The sequence below is a fragment of the Ursus arctos genome, unplaced genomic scaffold, assembly GCF_023065955.2.
Source record: "Ursus arctos isolate Adak ecotype North America unplaced genomic scaffold, UrsArc2.0 scaffold_14, whole genome shotgun sequence".
Lineage (NCBI taxonomy): Eukaryota > Metazoa > Chordata > Mammalia > Carnivora > Ursidae > Ursus > Ursus arctos.
In genome coordinates this window covers 28743101-28763430 of record NW_026622808.1, presented here as the reverse complement: position 1 = coordinate 28763430, position 20330 = coordinate 28743101, and the positions used below count along the sequence as shown (strand labels likewise).

Below are 20330 nucleotides of genomic sequence, written 5' to 3'. Positions count from 1 at the left end.
CCATCTCACACTTCCCACCTAGAGAACGTCCACACCCACTGGCCACCAGAGGGCGCAAGAGGCAAAGACTTGGTCAGGCCAGTGGTCCTCCCAAGTGGTCATTGTCCACATTCCTAGCGTTCCTGGTGGGTGCATTAGGATCCTCTGCTCTTTTTCACCCCATACGTCCTTGCTCCCATTTTTCAGAGAATGAACTAAGGTTCCACGAGGCCGGATTACCCAGCAGGACCTCACACCTACCCCCATGTGCTCCTGGGGCTATATTGGCAGCCTCCCCTCCTTGCCAAGGTGGAGGTGTGGGCATTCCCAGACCCGACTCAGTAGGATTTGCTCCCAGGACAGCCCCAGAGATAGGAATTGGGGGTAGCTGGGAGAGAGGCAGTGAGCTCCCTGTCCCATGAGGCATTCAAGCTGGAACCTAGCACCCATGAAGGTAGGGATGACCTGGAAAGGATCCCTGCTCTGGGTGAATTGTGAGGCCACCCCAGGCTCTTTCAAATCTGTGGATGGGGTAAAAGGAGGCCCAGGAGAGCAGTGACTTGCCCCCAGTTGGTCCACAGTGGTCAGGATGGGAATCAGTCTTCAGTTTTGTTTTTTGTCCTTAGCCCCAGTCCAAGTTCTGTTTTTTTATTTCGGGCCTGCTCTACACTCCCAGAGGGTCCTACTCCTGGGAAATTCCTTCCTAGCTCTGCCACATCCCCCAGGAAGGTCTTTGGATGCCTCAAGCTTGGTCCCCATGCCGCTCCATCACTCAGACCCTCTCCAGGGCTCTCTAGTTCTTCAAGAAACCCTTGGAGACACCCCTTTGGTGCCACCGCACACAAGGCCCGGCCTGGAGGAGCCTCCAGGATGGGGGAAACCGAGTCAGACACAGACATCCCCAACCGCCTGGGTCAGCGCTGGGCTGGGAGGAGGGATGGGGGTAGAGGAACCCCAGATGGGAGGAGGGGGCATCGAAGGTGGGCCTCGAAATGTTTCCAGCCTCCAGGAGGAGGGGCTGCTTTTGTCCCCACTTTTCACATGAGTGAACAGGCTCACAGTGGTGCAGTGACCAGCCTGAGATCATGCGGTGAGTGGAAACCGGAACTGGGATGGGGACCCAGGCCCTCTAACCCTGAGGCCCTATCTACTGGACCACACTATACTTGCGATGGAGGGTCTGTCAAAGCCCTCCCGTTCTGACATTGTGGGAGAGGATCTGGAGGAGTGAGAGGCAGCTTTCCCACCCCCATCCTCCTACCTTCTCACCCCTACCTCCATCAGTCCCCGCATCCCCCATCCTCCGGACCCCTTCCTAAATCTCCCTCTGTGTTCCTTTCTATTCCCTTCTCCCCCCAACCCTTCCTTCCACCCTCTAACCTCATACTCCAGCAACTAAGGGTGTCCCCTCATCTGAGAAGACTGAGGTTGAGACTGACTGCCCTGCTGGGAGATGAAGGTTCGCATGGGGTGACACAGCCAGTGATGGGGAGGGTAGAGACAGGAACTGGGGTAAAGACGAAAGGGAGGGACTGTTATAGGAAACAGTGTGAATGATAGAAGGTGGAACTGGCCAGAATGGGAAGGGGGCATGTAGCATGGGGGGGGGGGGGGTGGGCAGGAGCAAGAACATGGGAGGAAGCCCTAGTGGTGGGAGGGGGCAGTGGGTGGGATGCATGGGGGTAGACCCAGCCAGCTCAGATCAGGCAGACCCTTCCCGGCACACCCAGGCTGCTCCCAGAGCTGCTCCAGCTGCTGCCCTCACGTAACCAGAGCCTGCCTGTTGCATCAGAGGCGGGCGGGCAGCCACAGGTAAACAGAGCAGCCCTCGGGGGGCCCGGGGCTCCCCAGCCACCTCCACGCTCCCCAAGCCTTGTTCTGTGCTTTAGAGCCAAGGCAGAAGCCCCCATCCTAGCATGGGCTCTGGTGTATCCTTGGGACATCTGAGTGTTTGGCGTTGGGCATTGTGGGGCAGCGCAGTGGGGGCAGAGGCAGGACCCCTGGTCCCTACCTTCTTATGACAATGTGAACCCTAGCTTATGTCCAAAGATGAAAGCTTTGCCCAGAGTAGGGATCCAAACTGCCTGTGTCACAGATGGGTAGATTGAGGTTGGGGGAGAGGCCTCCCGGAACCCCAAGTTTCCTGCCTCAGTGTTCCCCACACACTGACATCTCTACATGCTCCCCGCAGAGTCCAGGAGTCTAGCCATCCCCTGTTGTCTTCCAAGAAGGTGGATACCAAGCAGCCATTGCAACCCACCTGCTCTCCCACTCTATCTGCCCCAAATTGACCCCCTCCTCTGTATCTCCCCGCCTCTCTTTGGGTGCCCAGCCCAGTCTGCTTCTGCCTACCGCTGTGGCTTCATCTCCCTCATCTCGCCCACCAAAGAATGCTGTGCTCTCTGCCTCTACGCCTTTGCAAGTGCTATTGCCTCTTGGAAAAGCCTTCTCCCAGTGGCAAACTCCTATTCGTGCTTCAAGGCCCAGTAAACAATGCCCCCTTTTCTGGGAAGACCTCCCTGGCCCGTCTGGCCCAGTTCTGATTTCCCAGAGCTTGGGGGAGTGTGTGGCAGCTCTGCCTTCTCCAGACCAGCGGTTTCTCCAGGATTACACAGTCCAAAATCATCTTCATTCTGTAATTCTGCTCACATTGGTTCAATCACCAATCCTGTTCTGATTTCCCTTCTGGGCCTGGCCCTCTGCTGGGTGGTGCTGGGATCCCAGGGAGGGAGTGGATACAGGGGTCTGGGCTGGGGTCTAGTCCTGGAAGCCACACCCCCTGCACGCAGCTGACCTTGCAAATGGAGGAGGGCACCCAGCAGCCAGAGGGGTCTGTTGCCCTCCTGTGGAGACACGGGAGGCAAGCAAGCATCCAGCTGCAGGGGCACATATGAGCTGTCCCTCCATTTGGGTGAGAGCAAGGCTCGATGTTGGCTTCCAGAAGGGCTCCGTCCCTGGGGCCTTTAGGGTCTCGGGTCAGAGTTATATTTCACTCAGTTTAGAGTAAGTCTAGGGTTGGGGCTAGCAGTGATCCGAACTAGAGACAGGGTCCGAATTAGCGTCAGGGTCACAGTAATAAGGTCAGGGCACCCAGTGAGGGCGGGGGAAGCCTGGCGGGTCTGATCCAACCCCCGCCCCGGTCCCCTTTCTTCATTATACGCCCTCCTGACTTCAGCGTCTTCCGGGGTCTGAGTCCGGGTCCCCAGAACTCCCGGGGCGGGGCCACGCCCAAGTGCCTGCCCGTCACGGCCCATATGCAAATGATACCCACCCCGCCCAATCAGCTCCCGCGGGGGCGGGGCCGCCCATTCTGGAGGCACCTGTGGCCGCTCCGGCGCTGCGAGCTCTGTGCTGCGGCAGCCAGACTGGTCCGCGAGCGTCCAGAGGGCCCCGGGCCCAGCAGGTGCGTGTCGCGTCGGGCCGAGGTTTGTGTGGTGTCATTTGAACGGCACCTGTGGTTAGGGTCGGGTTTGAAAGTCTAAGTGTGCTGCTGTGTGTTGGAGAATTGTGTGGCTAAGAGATGTGCGTCCTAGGATGTGAGCCTGAGATGTTCTGTGTCCTGAGCGGTTATGTCCAAAGGGTGTGAGTCTGAGGGAGTGTTCAAGGGGAAGGGTGTGTTCAAAGGGTTGCGAGGCCAAGGGTTGTGTTTCTGAGAAGTTGTGTGTGTCCAAGGGGCAGGTGTCTGAGGGTTTTGATGTCATTTGGAGAATTGTGTGTCCAAAGTTGTGGGGCCATGCCCCCCTGTTATGTGTCTTTGAGCTGTGTGTCTGGTCTGTGAGCTGGAGTGTGCCCCTCTCCAGGGATGCACCCCTTTGCACATCCTCCAGGCCCTTGTACACACCTGGTGCCTTCCTGCTATGGCTGTGCCCTTGTGGGTCACTGCCCCACACCTGCATGTGGCATGACTATCCATGTGTGCCTGTGACTGCCATGACCCTTACCTGCCCTGTGGCGTTTGAGTTTCAGGCAGCAAATGTGGGGCCTCAGCTGGACCCACGGGGTGCCTGTGAAGCTTGGGGGCAGGATAGGAGGTATGGAGCCCTGGGTGGTGGTGGGGAGCACAGCTGCCTGTGTCACTACCCCCTTCCCTGTGCCTCAGTTTCCCCATTGGGGAAATGGGTACAGGAACAGTAGTCACAACCCTCTGAGATTGTCAGCACATGACAAGCTGGTGGCTGTGTTACCTTCACAGTCATGCTCCCCCTAAGTGAACCCCCAACCTCTCCCAGGGTCCAAGGCTGCAGACATGGCTGACTGATCTACCTGGCTATCCTCAGTCCCTTTGTTGCAGACTTGAGATGTCAGAAATAGCTGAGGCCATGCTGGCCTGCCCCCAAATCCTCACCCGGGAAGGTCAGGACCTCTGGACATTTGGCATCCAATGACAAGAACTCTCAGACTATTGGGGTGACAGAAATTGGGTTCAAAACAGTATTTAGACTGCGAAAGACAAGTGTGTGGGGTTTGATTGCAAAGGTCAAAAGGGCTTTGGGAGAAGTCAGCCTTCCTCCATTCTGTTCCCATGCCTGCCTCCCACTGCCTGTCTGAATCAAGGAGTGAATCTTGACTTCCAGGGAATGGAATTTTAGAACATCGAGGGCCCGGGAGTGTCACCTGCAAGAGTTGAAGGCTATTTATCTGGTCTGAAGTGCCCACTCTGCAGGAGGGAAGACTGAGGCCAGATGGAGACATCCAGGCCCCTCAGAGAAAGTAAGGACTCAAGGCTGCCCCTCTGCCATCCAGAGAGAACAAAGCCAGGAACGAGGGGCCTAGGCTTCTCTACCCCTTGGTGTGTGACTTCAGACAGATCACTGCCCCTCTCTGAGCTCTGCAGCTGCCCCTGTGACCTGAGCAAGTTGAGCTCAGTTTTACATCCTACCTCCAACTAATGATTTATTTTGTTAAATCATTACCCAACAAGGCAGACATCTGGAAAATGCAAATTAAGAGGGCAAAGGGAATTAAAATCATTTGTCACCCCAACTCAGATGCAATGAATGTAGGAATGTTTGGGGTCTGGCCTTCTAGAAGGTTTGAGGAACACAGGCACCTGTAGACAGATGTCATTTTTCAGAGAGGATTTGTCATACACTGGGATCCCATCTGGGGTCAGAGAACTCACCCCAACCCTGGCCCTTGAACCCCTGTGGGGTGCACACAGAGGTTGGGTCCTGTTTCTCAACCCCCAAAAGGGGGTTTCCCTGGGCCTGCGTCTTGGGAGCTGTGAGGCTGCCCTGTCACCCCAGGCCCAAGAATGAGTGTCTCGGACCCCAGTGATGTCCCAGGTTCCCTCCGCAGACTGGGCAAGGGTGGTGATTTGTAGGTGCAGCAGGACGGCCTTGGGGTACAAGCCGGGGCTAGAGTGAGAATCTGGGGGGTCTCGCTGTGTGGCCCGGGAAGACTGCTTCCTCTTGTGTGAAGTGGGGATGGTGATCTCCGCTTCACTGGGCTGTCTGTGGGTCAGGCAGGTTCTGTGTGTAAATGAGGTGGCATGTGGGCCTGGGTAGACAGTAGGCACTCAGTAATAGGAGATGCCATCCGAACTGTGACCGAGTGGAAGTCCTGTGAGCCCCATCTAGGCCCATCCCCACCCCACCCTCTACCAGGGCCAAGGAGGCCTCAGGGCTGTCCATTCTCCTGGCCTGCTCTCCTCCAGGTCCAGGCTCACCTGAGATCGAGGCAGGGCCCTCAGGAGGGAGCAATTGAGGCTGGTTGGCACAAGGAGTCACAGGCTGTGGGCACAGGCCTGCTCCTGTCCACTTTCTACACCCACAGCCCCCACTGTCTCCCACCAAATGCTGTCCTGGCCTCTTGCCACAATAGGACTTCTCCCCACAGCAGCCATGGGGTCTTCTGAGAATCCTGAATCAGATCACAGCTCTCACCTCGCGCACCCTCCGTGGCTCCCCGTTGCTCTACAGTGCACCCTCTCATCCCCACCCCTGAGGCCCCATGTGGCCTCCCTGCCGTCCTCTGTCTCCATCCGCTCCCCCTGCTTTAGTCACACTGCTTTAGTCACACTGGCTTCCCCTGCACCTGGAAGCTGACCAGCGTGTTCCCACCTCAGGTCCTTTGCACCTGCCATTTCTTCCACCAGGCAGTCCCTCCCCCACATCCCAACATGGCTGCTGTCCTCTTGTCCTTGAGGGCCCCACCTTTTCAGAAAGGCCCTTCTGACCCCTCTGTCCAAAGTAGTCCCCTCCCCTGCCACCCACCTCTCCTGCTTCCCCCCTGTTGAATTTCTTCCTTGAAGGCCTCTGTCTCTGCCATAATTATGTGTCTGTTGTCACCTCTCCCACAGGGCTGGGTCTGTCCACTCCCTGCCCCTGTGTCCCCTGCACCTGGTGTGCTCTCAGACATTTCTGGAGGAAGAGAGTGGGGACCAGAGATGCCCCAAGTCCCCATCTTCAGATGGCTATGTCTTGGGTCTGCTGGGCTGTGGGCCGAGTCCCTTCCACCCAGCGCTGACAGATGTGCTAATTTCCCAAGCAGGGAGGCCCTGGCCTCAGGGGATGAATTTCTGGGGTCCCATGGGGAGATCTTTCTCTGGAACAAAGAGAGGGAAATCTTGGGCCGTCCCTGCAGTTCCCCCTATGGCTCGGGGGACATCACTGGGTGCCTTGGGTGGCCCTGGGCTCCAACTTGGGACAGCAGGGTTGGGTTCTGAGTGTAGAGTCTCTCCCAGCTCCAGGGGTCAGGGTCCCAAACCCCTCAGGGAGGTGGGATGGGGTGGTGGCTTCTATTTGCAGTGGCTGTGTCAGAGAAACTGGCCTTCTTGGCAGACGAGGGACATGATTTCCTTCCCGGATGAACAGTGGGACCTGTGGAGGGTCAGTCCCTGGGCCTGAGAGGGACATGAGCACCATCCCCTAAGCTGTTGTGCTGGTGGCCGTTTAGAGCAGGGATCTCCAACTGGAAGGGGGTGGGGCTCAATTTTGTTTTGTGGGCCACAAAGCCTTTAAAAGAAAACTGAACCAGCTGTCCATGTTTCTTCCATTGATTAAGCTGTTTGCTCATTCACTCAAAGAAGGGTGACTGGGAGCCTACTGTGTACCCGGCACTGGGGACGCTCCATCCCTGCCCTCACCGAGTGGACATTGTATGGGGCAGCATGACCGTCAAAGAAAGTAACAAAGAAACACAGAAAGTTTCCGGTGGGGCCAAGTGCTTCAGGGAGAGATGAATCTCCCCTGGGAAAATCGGCCTCCAGAGAAAGGGATTTCTGCCTGGCCTTGAAGGACATGAAGCAGCTCCTCAGCCCTGGGCAAGCCTGGCAAGGGTGGTGGTCCAGGGCCAAGGCCAGCTTGGGCCAAGGCCAGCTTGGGCAAGAGCCTGGGAAATGTGGCAGGTCTGTTTGGGGCTACTGAGTCAGATGCCCGAAAAGGGGCAGAACGTGTACTGGGAATTTGCTGGTAGATGAGGCCTTTCTCAAGAGGAGGGATAGGTGGGTCAGCACCTGGGGACCTCCCAGGGACTCGTAGTACAAATGGGGAAACTAAGGCTCAGGGCATGTCAGGCAATGAATGTGCACTGGAGCTGGGAATCGAACCCTGGTCTGGCCAGCCCCACAGCCACAGCCCTGGCTTCTCAGCACATGGCCACAGGGGGCCCTCCAGGAGCAGACCTGGGAAGAGGGAAGTCTGAGGGACCCCACTGGGCCTCAGTTTCCCCATGGGTATCAGAGGGACCCACAGACAAGGGACCTCTAAGGGGCCTTTTCCAACTGGAACATTCTTAGTTTCTGGGATTCAGAGCCACATGTGGGTGACACACCTCACCCCTCAGACCCATATGGTTCCCAGGATCACCACAAAGATCCCTACAGTCCCCTGCCACCTGCACTGGTGTAGCCTGTGACCCCCGTGAAGCCTCCAGATATGTGACCCACCCCAGATGCTCACTTCCCACAGACTCCCCAACCCCTGACTCTCCCCTGGAGCTGCTGACCACCCTGCCTCCAGAAGCCAGAGGGTTGGGCGTCTCCACTGCAGGTCTGGGGGCCCTATATGTGTCCGGGGATCTACAGGAAATGGACAACAAGCGTGCATGTGTCTGGGGGGCAGGGCAGCTTGCGGGTGTCTGCGGGTATTTGAGAGTCTGTGTGCATTTGGGGAATTGGAATGTGTTGGGGGCTCAGTGTGTGTCTGGAGGGGTCTCTGCGTATTTGGGGGTCTGCACGTGCAGGGTGCTCTGAGTGTGTTTTGGGGATATGTGTGTTTGGAAAGCTGCATGAGTTTAGGGGGGTCTCGGTGTATTTTGGACCGCATGTCTTTTGGGGACTTTCGTATGGAGGGATTCACATGTGTTTGAGGGTGATGCATGTGTCTGGGAGATCTGTGTATGTTTTAAGTATCTGTGGATTTTGAGGGGCTCTGCCTGTGTTTGGGGGACCCCTGTGTGGGGCATCCTCTTACTCTCATCTGTCCATTTGAGGAATGGGCTTTCTCTTGTCCCCCTATTCCTCAACCCCCCTGCCTCGTCTGCCTAGGGCCCTTGCTCTGATCTGGGCACCTCCCAGGGCAGAGTGGAGGTGACCATGTGACCATGAAAGCTCTTGCTGCACAGGGGAAGGAGGGAAATAGCTTCCACAGAGCGCCTACTGTGAAGTGTGAGCACCCCCCCCCCCAGCAAGGCAGCTCGGACTCTCCCCATTTCCTGGTGGAGGAAACTGAGGCCCGCAGAAGTTTGGCCACACCAGAGTCACTGCCAGATCCCACCTGCCCTCAGGGACTACTGTGGGCGGAGCCAGCCCCTAGGTCACCCACAGAGGCCCCCCACTTGGGGCACCATCTCCCCAGGCCCCCAGGGTAGGAGGCAGGCCTGGGCCCCTGCTGGGGAGGGGAGGGTCGCTGGCAGCTGGGGTCAGAACCGCTCGAGCCCTCCAGAGAGGGGAGGGGGAGGGTCCCAGCTTTCCAAGGGGCTCTTCCTGTCGCCTGTAATGAGGTACTTGGGGAGCAGGTGATGAAACCACGTCCTGGGTTGCGTGAGGCGGGGCTGCAGGCCTGATTCGCTGCAGCCGCCCAGGAGCAGCGCCCCCTCCCCGCTTCGCCGCGTCCCCGTGGGCCCTCCCCTCCCCCCCCTCCACCGCCACCCACCTGCCTCTCACTTCTCCTTTCCTCCCCTCCTTTCCCAGTCCGGGTGCCCCGCCAAGCTGTGGCCTCTGGGCTCCGGGGTCTGGCAGCGTGACTGTGCCACTCGTCCCCCCATTTAAGCCCCACTGGGAGCCAAGAAGGGGAACTTGACTGGCTCCTGGTCTTTTCTCTCAAACCCTCACCGCAGGGCCTTTGAGGTCAGAATTCTGTGACCCATTTTATGGGGGAGGAAGTGGGGGCTTGATATCACCCAGCGTGTCGCTGTGTGTGTCGCTGTGGTCTTGCAAGATGGCATGCTGACTCAGCGCCCCCAGTTCCAAGGCCCAGCCCTTCTTCCTTCTGGCTTCTGGAAGGCCAGAAGACAAGGTCAGCGGAGCCATCCACCACCTTCTCCCCAGCTGGTGGGAGAAGGATTCTCACCCCCACTTACAGGTGAGAAAACCGAGTCCTCAGACGGGGAAAGCACAAGGGTGAAGGGTCAGTGGGAGGGGGGCATTCTTTCCAGCTCCCGTAGTATCTCCATCACCAGGATGCTAAGAGGCCTCACCAAGTCAAGGAGGTGACAGTCTATGGCCTGAAGGACCCCAGAGGGGTTTGTTGATTGACTTAGTGACCACAGGTACAGCGGTAGAGAGTTTATGGTGCTCCGGGCACTCATGAAACCTTCCTGTGTCCTCTCATTCTTTCCCTGCACAGTGCTCAGGCCTGGGATCTGGGCTCTTCTCCCACCTGCCACGTATGCCACCAGTGCATCCGGGCCCTTTCATTGCCAAGCGATTCTTCCACTTCTGCCCCCCGTCCCAGTTCAGGCCTCATATCTCTCACCTGGACACCTGCCCCAGCCTCTCCCTGTCACCTTCCTCCTTCTTAGATGCTACTCCCCACAGCAGCCATGAACAGGGGAAGCTTTTTTTAAAAAAAAAAAATCTTTTGATTGAGTTAAATCATGGAGAGAAGAAGGCACAAATTATCAGAGTAGGGCTAACACATTTGCACAGGCTAAACATGTCTGAGTCCCTGGACTGGGGACCGGGGAGCAACCCCTAAACGTCCCACTGCCCTGTCACAGTACCCTCCCGGGATGGCCGCTGCGCTGACCATCATCACTGTAAGGGAATTTTGCCTCCTCTGGAACTTTCCGTACTTGGAATTACACAGCGTGTCCCCTCTGTGGAGTCTGGCATTGTGGAATGGGCCCGTGGCCTGGGAGAGTCACCTGTGAGCTGCATGGAGCTGCAGTGCGTCCTTTCACTGTGCTACGTAATGTCCCTTCGTTGAATCTAGTAGAGAGTATTAGCCGATTCTCCCATGGAGGCCGTTTGAGTGGGGTTCCAGCTTGGGGCAATGATGAATGAAGCTACCGAAAACACTCTTGTCTGTGTCCTTTGGTAAAATATGGACCTATTTCTCTTGGGTGAATACTGAGGAGAGAGGTCGCTGGGTCACAGGGAAGACAGATACCTTTAGTAGACACCAGATAGTTTTCCAGAGTGGCTCTACCTCTTTCCCCTCCCACCAGCCGTGTAAGAGTGCAAGAGGATTTTTTTCTTTTTTTTTTTTTTAAGATTTTTATTTATTTATTTGACAGAGAGAGAGTGAGAGAGGAAATACAAGCAGGGGGAGTAGGAGAGGAAGAAGCAGGCTCCCAGTGGAGGAGCCTGATGCGGGGCTCGATCCCAGAACGCCGGGATCACGCCCTGAGCCAAAGGCAGACGCTTAACGGCTAAGCCACCCAGGCACCCCGCAAGGGGATTTTCCAAACTGTAAAATTATATTGCAACCCCCTGCCCCCCAATTCTCCATGGCTCCTCGTTGACCTCAGAGTAAAGCCACAGTCACTGTGGGCTTATGTGATTCAACCCTCACAATCTTCCCTGCCACCATTCTTCTCCCTCTCCCCTCTCCCCTCTCCCCTCTCCCCACTGTCATGCTATCCAGCCATACAGTCTTCTGTGATTTCTTTAAAATACCAAACTCCTGGGACACCTGGGTGGCTCAGTGGGTTAAGCATCTGCCTTCGGCTGAGGTCATGATCTCAGGGTCCGGCATCAAGCTCCCTGCTCAGTGGGGAGTCTGCTTCTCCCTCTGCCTGCTGCTCTCCCTGCTTGTGCTCTCTCTCTCTGACAAATAAATAAATAAAATCTTAAAAAATAAAAATAAAATGCCAAACTCCTGATCGCTCCAGACCATTGCCCTTGGAGGTCCCCCTGCCAGGAACACCCCTCCCCCCGCAAAAAATCTTCCCATGACGGGCTCTTCCCTCGCTTTATTGTCTCTTTCTTCAGCTTCAGGTCTCAGCTCCAGTCTCACCTCTTGAGAGAGGTCTTGCCTGAAATCCCTGGTTCACATCGCGCCTTTTGTGGTCAAAGCATTTCTCTTTCTGGACTTTGTTGGGTTCTAACATAGACGAGTTTTCATAAAAATGACTTGGGCAATTCTCACTGTTTGCAAAGGTCTGAGTTAGTTTCAATAACATTGCATTTTCCTCTCCTTTGAGGTTTGATAAAAGCTGTAAAACCACCTGCTGTCCTTTTAATGGTAGGTCTTGAGTCACTCTTCTAATCTTCTGTGGTCGTTGGTCTACTTAAACTTTCTGCTTCTTTTGTGATCAGCTTATTGCAGTGGTTGGCACATGGTTGATACTTGATACATGCTAAGTATGAGGGGATGAAGAAAAGGGTAGGGAGGTGCTGGACTCTCGACTTCAAATCCCCACCCCCTGCCCAGCTGCTCAGGCTCCCATCCAACTTGTCCATCAAGGCCCAACTACATGCTTCCTCCTCTGAGATGCCCTCTTGGATTTCTCCTGACCCTTCTTCCCTGCTCCATTCGCGGGTCAACGGGTCCCACTCTTTGCTTCTCTGGTGGGCAGACGCCACAAGCTCTCTGCTTTCTGGCTGGATATCGTGGGGGTGGAGGGAGGATGCGTGCACAGAAGAGGCCTCCCCCCTCGTGCCTGGCACATTCAGCATGTGCTGCCACCTCCCCCCAGCAGTTCTGATCACGCCAACATCTGGAGAACAGGCCACCAGGCCTGTCTGCGGCTCGGTGGGGATTTGCATGTGAGTACAAATATATATGCACACCCTGGGCCTTCCGCCTCCGCATTCCTTGGCTGGCCCTTCACACCTGGGCTTGAGACAGGTCAACGCTGAGTGACTGGATTTGCATGCCCGTGTATTTCTGGGTAGGGAGTCAGCTGGGGGAGTCTGAGAGGAAGTTGTTGAGGGAAGCTGGGGGGAGTTCAGAGTCTCTCTTGACCTGTACCACACACTAAATCTGGTCCTGAGGGGCTTCCAGTCTGAGGGAGACAGAGCTGGATATACACACTGGCCCCATGGGCTCAAAACTGGAGGGGAAGTTCAGGAGCTGTAGGAGTCCAGAGTGAGGCCAGGGAGGGCTTCCTGGAGGAATGAATTTTTTGAGCTGGGTTTTGAAGTGTGAGTAGGAGTTGTCCAAGTGAAAAAAAGCGCTTTCCTGGCAGAGTCATTTTGTTGAAGGTAGATGAAGATGGGCAGGGGCTGATTCAGGGAAGGCCTCAAATACCAGGCTGGTATTTCTCCTGAGGGCAGAGGGGAGCCATGGAGAGTGTGTGAGCAGGAAAGGGTATGATCAGAGCTGTGTGTTGGGTAGATCGCTCAAGGGCCAGAATGGGGGATGACTTTGGTTCTTGGGTGAGGACTAGGGGTCCCGAGGTCATCAAGTGTCAGAAGGGTCAAACCCATGCATGAACCCATCTGCTTCTGCCAGGCCTGGCCCCAGCGGTGGCAGAGGATCTGGTGGCTTCGGGAGGAACCAAAGAGCCCCGGAGAACAGTGACTTAAAGTGTATGATGTAGGCCTGGAATGGGGGGGCCGCACCCCTAGTCTCTGCCCAGATGGACACAGCCCTGGTCTCCCCTCAAGTCTCCTGTCATCTCTCGCCTGGCCCCCAACAGTCCTGCTCCCCATGGCAGCTCTGGCTAAGCTTGTAAATGATAAATCAAACCCCATCCCTTTTGGGTCAAAACCTCTCTCATGGCTCTCTGTCGCTCTTAGACCAAAACCCACAGTCCTCGCCACAGTTCAGAGCACCCAGAGTGACCTTGCCTCTGTGGCCTCTGCCCCTGGCCTCTTTGCTCCAGTCTCAGTACTGTGTCTCGTTGTTCTTCAGGGCCTTTGGACCCGCTCCTCTTCCACCTGGAACTCCCTTCCTGTCTCGGCTCTTGGGTCTCAGTTCAGAGAGGCCCCCCTGGCCCCAGCCTTCTGGCTTGTGGGGCTCCCTCATTATGTGAACCCTGCCCTGGCCTGGATGTCCTTGTCTAAACTGGGGACAGATTGAGAAGGGTCCAGATTCAGATCTTCCAGGCCCGGAGATTCATGTCTGAGTCCCATGTTCCCATGGGACCCCAGGCACGGGGGCATTTCCGGAGTCACCTTGGCACCAGGACCTCCGGACCAGTGCCCCCCTTCTGTCCCCAGGGACCTGTCAGGGCGGGGGCAACACGTCCCAGCCGTGGGAACGCACCCGATTCCGGCCAGGGATTAAAATTAGCCCGGGAAGTTAAATTTAGCAAGTATAGCTGGAGCTGGGGGGCCAGAGCTGGGGCTCCCGTGGGTCCTGGCTCTGCATAGTTGTGACTGCTCAGAGACCCAGACCAGAGAGAGTGGAGGGCACACCTGGGGTCACACAGCAAGCCAAATACAACAGTGTCTAACACTTCTGAGTCCCGGGACTCTGGGACAGTGCCGGGGTGGGGGTGGGTGTTCCATCCAAACCCCTGGGACTGGACTCTGGGAAACAGCTATGGCTGCTCCTGGAGATGGACCCACACTTTCCTATACCTTCCCAAGAGCTCATTCCGGGCCTTGTGTCAGGTCCTCTACATTTCATACCCAGTCCCTCCACAGAACAGCACACTGAGGCCTAGGGAGAGGCCTCCCTTGCTAAGGACTGCCCAGTGGGTCAGAGGCTGTCTGGGACCTGACCGCAGGCCCACCTGACCTGGGCAGGCCACTCACCTGAAGCCTCATTCACCTGTGACATGAGAGGGGCCAGGAGATCATGTGGTCATAGAGTTGGTGGAGGGGTCTTGGATGACTTGGGGTGGCTGTCTGTACGGTGGGATGAGTGCCGCACGATGGGCAACGTGACTCCTTCATTCCAAGGAGCCCTGCACGGGGGGAGGGCTGGGGAAGGCCTGGACCCCACCATGCTGCATGTCTTGGGGAGATGCTGCCCTCCACGAGCTGTCCATTCTCACCCTTGAGCACCCCTCCAGGGACATCCAAGGTCCTCATGAGAAGGGTCCAGGGTTTCTCTCAAGCAGACCTCAGGCCCAAACCCCAGTGTGAGCTCTAAGCTTGAGGTCTTTCCATCGTGTCCCAGGCTACGCCCACCTGTTATTCTTTTTATTTTTATTTTAAAGATTCATTTATCCATTTGAAAGAGAGAGAGGCAGGGAAAGGGCAGAGGGAGAAGGAGAGAGAATCCTTGAGCAGACTCCCTGCTTAGCTCAGAAGCCGCCCCCCCCCCACCCTGCCAGGGGCCCGATCCCAGGACCCTGAGATCAGGACCCAAGCTGAAATCAGGAGTCAGACGCTCAACCAATTGAGCCACCCAGGTTCCCCCTGTTGTTGGTTTTTTGTTTTTTGTGGTTTTTTAAAAGATTTTATTTATTTATTTGACAGAGAGAGAGGCAGCCAGTGAGAGAGGGAACACAAGCAGGGGGAGTGGAAGAGGGAGAAGCAGTCTCCCAGCAGGGAGCCTGATGTGGGGCTTGATCCCAGGACACCGTGATCACACCCTGAGCCACAGGCAGATGCTTAACGACTGAGCCACCCAGGCGCCCCCCAATTCTTTTTAAATGGATATAATATATAATCACCAAGAGGGGAAAGTTAGAAAATTCAGATAATCAAAAAGGGAAGAAAAAAAAGACAACAAAGGTCACACATTGTATGATTCCATTTACTGAAACCTTTAGAACGCACAAGTCCATAGAGACAGCTGATCCACGGTTGCCAGGGGCTTGTGGAGGGAGGGTAGGGAGTGACTGCTAATACGTATGGGGTCTCCTTTTGGGGGGATGAAAATTTTCTGGAACTAGCTGAAGGTCATGGTTGTAAAACATTGTGAACGCACTAAGGGCCGCTGAATTGCACACTTTAAAATGGTTAGTTTTAGGTGGTGCGAATTGCATCTAAATTTTTTTTTAAAAGGGGAAAAATTCACCCATAGATTTCCACCCAGCAGTGACTCCTATCTTGCTCATTTCTGTCTAGTCTTTTTTCTACTCTCAACGCAATTTTTAAATATTTGTTTTCTTGTAACCACAGCCCTTGATCTTGCTTGTTGGGGAGCTGTGATAGGATTGAATGGCTTACAGGTGTCTGATGCACGGAGAAGGCTTTTTTTCCAGTGGTTCAAGATCAGTGAGTCAGGGAACAGTGTTTCCTGAGCACTGCCAGGTATGGGCATCAGATGTCCATCCAGCCTGGCTCGTCAAGGGCTTTTAGGCTGTTGCCAGTATTCCTAATAGCTGCACGTATGTGGTGCCTGCTGTGTGCTGGGCGGATCTGAATGCCTCGCATGGGTTAGCTCGTTTTATCTCCCAACAGCACCGGACTGTGTGTGACACTGTTATCCGCACTGCACACACAGAGGGACCTGGGAAGGTCATTCTCCCTCGAGGTCCCACAATTACCAGCTTGTTTTGTTTTAGAGACGGGGTGGGACATCTGTACCCCGATCCTTTGCCCTCGGTTAGGCTTCTCTTCATGTGGAATTGGGCCAAAGGTGTGCCCCGAACATCTGCATCTGGGGCCGGTTGAGAGTAGGGATTGTGGGGGTGACCCAGCCCACCTCGATTTCCCCTCTCCTCTCCCCCTCAAAGCCTGGCAGGTACAGGCAGAAGACAGAAGGGAGGCTCGGTGCCTGGTCTCACTTTCTATCCACCCACTCTGTCCTCTTTGCCTTCCCCCCAAGGCCAAGGTCGCATCACCCAGCCTGGCACGATGGGGAGGAAAAAAATCCAGATCTCACGCATTCTGGACCAAAGGAATCGGCAGGTGAGTTCACTGGGTGGGAGAGCAGCTGGGGGGAAGGCGTTCTTGGCAGCGGACCCAGCCTGGGCAAAGGCCTGTCTGTCTGGGGAAACTGCAAGGGAACGGGGAGCCTTGATGTGGTGTCCAGAGTTCGAGATGTAGCATTTGCTCATTTTCACGATGGTTTGCTCATTTATTCTCCCTGATGACTGGAGCCCCAGCCATGGGAGAGATGGAGCTTGACACACACACACCCAACTCAGAGGGCTGGTCCAGAGAGAGGCACAGAACTGAGGAAGCCCAGAGAGGGAATGTGGGCCTTGTCCTGGAGACCAAGGAAAACTTCCCCAAGGAGAGGACATTTGGGTGGGGTTTTGAAGCACCAATAGGAGTTTGCCGGGTTGAGACGTGAGAAGCGGGAGAGCAGCAGAGCCAGGAAGGACGGCACGCACGAGGCACAACATGGCATGCTGGGGGAACAGTTAGGCCCCGCCATCTCCTCCTTGCCACCCCCAATCCATGTCTTCTCCACGCTGCCTGTGGGTCCTGGCTCCAGGTGACGTTTACTAAGCGGAAGTTCGGGCTGATGAAGAAGGCCTATGAGCTGAGCGTGCTCTGCGACTGTGAGATCGCCCTCATCATCTTCAACAGCGCCAATCGCCTCTTCCAGTACGCCAGCACGGACATGGACCGCGTGCTGCTCAAGTACACGGAGTACAGCGAGCCCCACGAGAGCCGCACCAACACCGACATCCTCGAGGTACCCCCGGGGCCCTCCCCCCCAGCGCCCCCAGGTGCAGCTCCCCGCGCGTGCTCCCAGCCTAGGGACGCTTGGTTGGCACAAAAGACGAGTGTTGCACTCTGGCTTTACTGCGGGTAAAGCGGGTTGGAGGCAATGTGGGGTCTCTCCGAGGGGCAGCCGCCCCCACAGTAGAAATAAAAACAGCCACTGTGGGCCCCGCACACACCGCATCTCATTGAATCCTGCCCCCTGTGTGGTGAGGGCAGAAACGGAATGAAGGGCACCTTGAAGCCAGCGGACCTCACTGAGGGCCTGGAGTGTTTTTGTCTGAGCTGCTGCGTCCTCAGGAGAAAGAGGCAGAAGCAGCCCCGCGCCAGCTGATTCGTCCCCAGGATGGGCGAGATCACTTCCCTTTGGGCATGGGAATCTTTTCCCAAGACGGGAAGCTGAAGCCACAGGGATGGAGAGACCAGCAGGCCTAGGGCGGCACATGGCGACCCCTCCTGTTTCAGGAGGGTGGGGAGAAGCTGTCAAGGAGAGGCAGGGGTCCAGGAGTGTGCAGGTCCGGGGGAAGCAGCGCGGGAAAGCCTAGAAGGTTGTCCTCCAACATTTATGAAACACCTGTTGCACGCCAGGCGTGGAGGCTGCCCTCGAGTGCGGAACGGAGGTTCCAGGATCATATCCAGGGGGAGGACAGCGCCAGCAGGGCCAGTGGATCTTGGCCCCCACTGTGTGACCTGGGCCTCTGTGGTCCCAGGGCAGGACAGTCCCTCTCTCGCACACATGTGGAATTTGCTAGATGATAACTCACTAGGGATTTTGGTCAATGGGATTTGGCTGGAACAGGCTGTGCGTGCACTCCAATCCACCCACAGAGCTGGGTGGGGTAGGTCTCTTCCTTCTCCCGTAGAACCAGGTTTCCTGGCTAGGATGGGGGGAGAGTCACCCTATTGTCTCCCCTCCCCACAGACACTGAAGCGGAGGGGTGTGGGCCTTGATGGACCAGAGCTGGAGCCAGATGAAGGGCCCGAGGGGCCAGGAGAGAAGCTGCGGAGGTTGGCAGGTGACGGGGGTGACCCAACCTTGCCCCGGCCCCGACTCTATGTAAGTGACTTCCTGCACCACCATGAAGGGGCCCTCCCTCACCTCCTAGGCCCAAGTGGTCAAGGCTGAGACTGAGACAGGGACCTAAGGCCAAGAAGCCTAGAGTTTGGGAGCAGGTCTCTGCCTAAGCAGAAAGGAAAGGCTTCCTGGAGGAGTGGGCATTATAGTTGGGGTTTTGAAGGATGAATAAGAGTTCAATGGACAGCAATTTCCTTTCTCTTTTATTTCTTTGATTCATCAAACACCCTGGGAAGCCCCCTCAGTGCCAACCCCATGCTGAGCAAGAAGCCTCAGCTCTGGGCCTAGCTGTCAATGAGTGACAGCACCAGACACAGCCTCCTTCTGTCATGTGGGGTTAGGCCAGAGGGAGGAGTAGCAAGGGCTTCTAGAGGTGGAGGCTGGCCCCTGATTTTCTGTCTTGGATTTGATGTCCTCATCTCCATGTTCCTCCAACCAATCCCGTCGTCTCTGCCCTCAGCCAGCAGCCCCTACTATGCCCAGCCCGGACATGGTATATGGGGCCCTGCCCCCACCAGGCTGCGACCCCAGTGGGCTTGGGGAGGCCCTTCCCGCCCAGAGCCGCCCATCCCCTTTCCGGCCAGCAGCCCCCAAAGCTGGGCCCCCAGGTGAGCATGGGCCATAGGCCCTGGGGCAAAAGGGGGTGGGAATCCAAGGGAGGCTTGTAGGGGGGATCTTGGCTCAGGCACTGCTTGTCTGTGCATATTACCTCTGGACCTCAGACTTCATTAGATGACATGGCCACGTGCCCTCTCTCTGGGGGTTTCCCGCTCCGCAGGCCTGGCACACCCTCTCTTCTCACCGAGCCACCTTGCCAGCAAGACGCCACCACCCCTGTACCTGGCAGCGGACGGGCGGAGGCCGGACCTGCCCGGTAGCCTGGCGGGGGCCCGAGGGGGGCTGAGCACCTCAGTGAGTGAGGGGAAGGTGTAACGGGGCTGATGGGGAAGGGCAGGATGGCCTGGGTGTGGGCCTCAGTTTCCCCTTTACCCTGTCTCCCCACAGAGAGGACTCTATGGTAGTCTACAGAGTCCATGCTCGGCCACAGCTCCAGGACCCCCACTTGGGAGTTTCCCCTTCCTCCCTGCAGGCCCCCCAGGTATGCACCACCCCCATGTGTCCTTCCATGGGAAACATCCATACACCTACCTGCTGGGGGTGAGGGGTGAGGATTGGTGGTCTGAAAACTGGCTGGTGAGATGGGTCAAACTTGGGCAAGGGGCTCCCTGAGGTCAGGGCCTCAGTTTATTCCTCCTACCCCCCCCCCCCCCCCAGAATATGGCCTGGGAGACCCTCCTCCACCCCCTGGCCTGCTGCAGCCCCCCACCCTGGCCCCCTGGCAGCATTCGAGGGGTGATGGGCCCCCAGCCGCCCCTCCCCAGCCCAGGTAAGCGCCCCAACCGCCCTACCTCTCTCTCCCCTCCCTTGTTCGGGTCATTGTGGGGTCCCTCCAAGTCTTCCTAAGCCTCTAGCCACTGCTGACCTCTGGTGGCCACTCCTGGTTCTACACTCAGCCCCTCCCGTCCGTTCTTGGTGGGATGGGTGGCTATTTTGGAAACCCCAAGAGGGACCGCCACCCCCTCCTTTCCCAAGGTCCTCCTGCGGAGTCTTTGCCCAAGCCACACCACCCTCTGGCTTCCTTCCCTTCCTGCCTGAGCTCACAGCCCTCCTTCTCTCTCTCTCCCTGCAGTGGGAGCCGAAGCCTGAGTGAGGAGGGTCCCGCCGCCCGTGGCGCCTCCCCGCCAACCCCCCCAGTCAGCATCAAGTCTGAGCGCCTCTCGCCGGCCCCCGGGGGCCCCGGCGACTTTCCCAAGACTTTTCCTTATCCCTTGCTCCTGTCCCGGCCCCTGGCAGAGCCCCTACGGCCCGGACCCCCCCTGCGCCGGCTGCCTACTGCCGACGGCTGGGCTCGGTAGTGGACGCAGGGGTGGCGCCGGTCCTTCCTCCCACGCGGGGGCGGGCGAGGGCACGTGGGGTCCCAATCTCCCTCCCCGTGTCGTTAGAGAAGACCCAGCAGTTACGACCCTCCAAAGTGAGGGCCTGGAGTTCGGATCCACGGTTGGGGGGCTCCTTTCTCCCTTTCCTGTGTGTGTATCCACCAATAAAACACGCGTGGTGTCCATGGACGAAACTATCTGTCGCTGCTCAGAGCCACTACCACGTCCGGGTCCTCCCATCTCCTCCCAAGATGTCTCAGTCTTGCCTGGGCTTGGTTTGGGGTACCCCCTCCAGAATCCTGTCCTGAGACTAGGATTAGGAGTTGGGAATCCAGGAGGAAGGCAGCTTGGGGGTAGGGACGTGGCGGGGAAGAGCCCTGCAGGGGGCGCCAGCGAGCAGGGGACTCCGTGGGCTGCGCTGCTCACCTCCTCC

The 20330-nt window shown here is 56.9% G+C and overlaps 2 protein-coding genes across 2 annotated transcripts in view; both read left to right on the top strand.

Annotated features, from left to right (window-relative positions):
- Nucleotides 1–16120, top strand: part of BORCS8 (BLOC-1 related complex subunit 8) — a 28285-nt gene extending 12165 nt beyond the window's left edge. Inside the window, exon 6 of the mRNA XM_057311658.1 lies at nucleotides 16038–16120. The gene's annotated coding sequence lies outside the window, so the exon portion shown is untranslated. The remainder of the gene's footprint in view (nucleotides 1–16037) is intronic.
- Nucleotides 1687–20082, top strand: MEF2B (myocyte enhancer factor 2B). Its single transcript, XM_026500598.4, has 9 exons — nucleotides 1687–3382; nucleotides 16038–16120; nucleotides 16653–16856; nucleotides 17808–17942; nucleotides 18421–18568; nucleotides 18739–18872; nucleotides 18966–19059; nucleotides 19236–19347; nucleotides 19651–20082. Exons 2-9 carry the CDS (start codon nucleotides 16067–16069, stop codon nucleotides 19874–19876), a joined length of 1107 nt encoding a protein of 368 aa, XP_026356383.4. The 5' UTR covers nucleotides 1687–3382; nucleotides 16038–16066; the 3' UTR covers nucleotides 19877–20082.
- Nucleotides 20083–20330: the final 248 nt, after the last annotated feature.

What these genes read in the sequence shown, in the direction of transcription:
- MEF2B (XM_026500598.4), top strand. Translation starts at nt 16,067, where the DNA reads ATGGGGAGGAAAAAAATCCAGATCTCACGCATTCTGGACCAAAGGAAT. An exon ending in CCCCAAAGCTGGGCCCCCAG is followed by an intron (nt 18,569 to 18,738) that starts GTGAGCATGGGC and finishes CCCGCTCCGCAG; the next exon opens with GCCTGGCACACCCTCTCTTC. An exon ending in CCTCCCTGCAGGCCCCCCAG is followed by an intron (nt 19,060 to 19,235) that starts GTATGCACCACC and finishes CCCCCCCCCCAG; the next exon opens with AATATGGCCTGGGAGACCCT.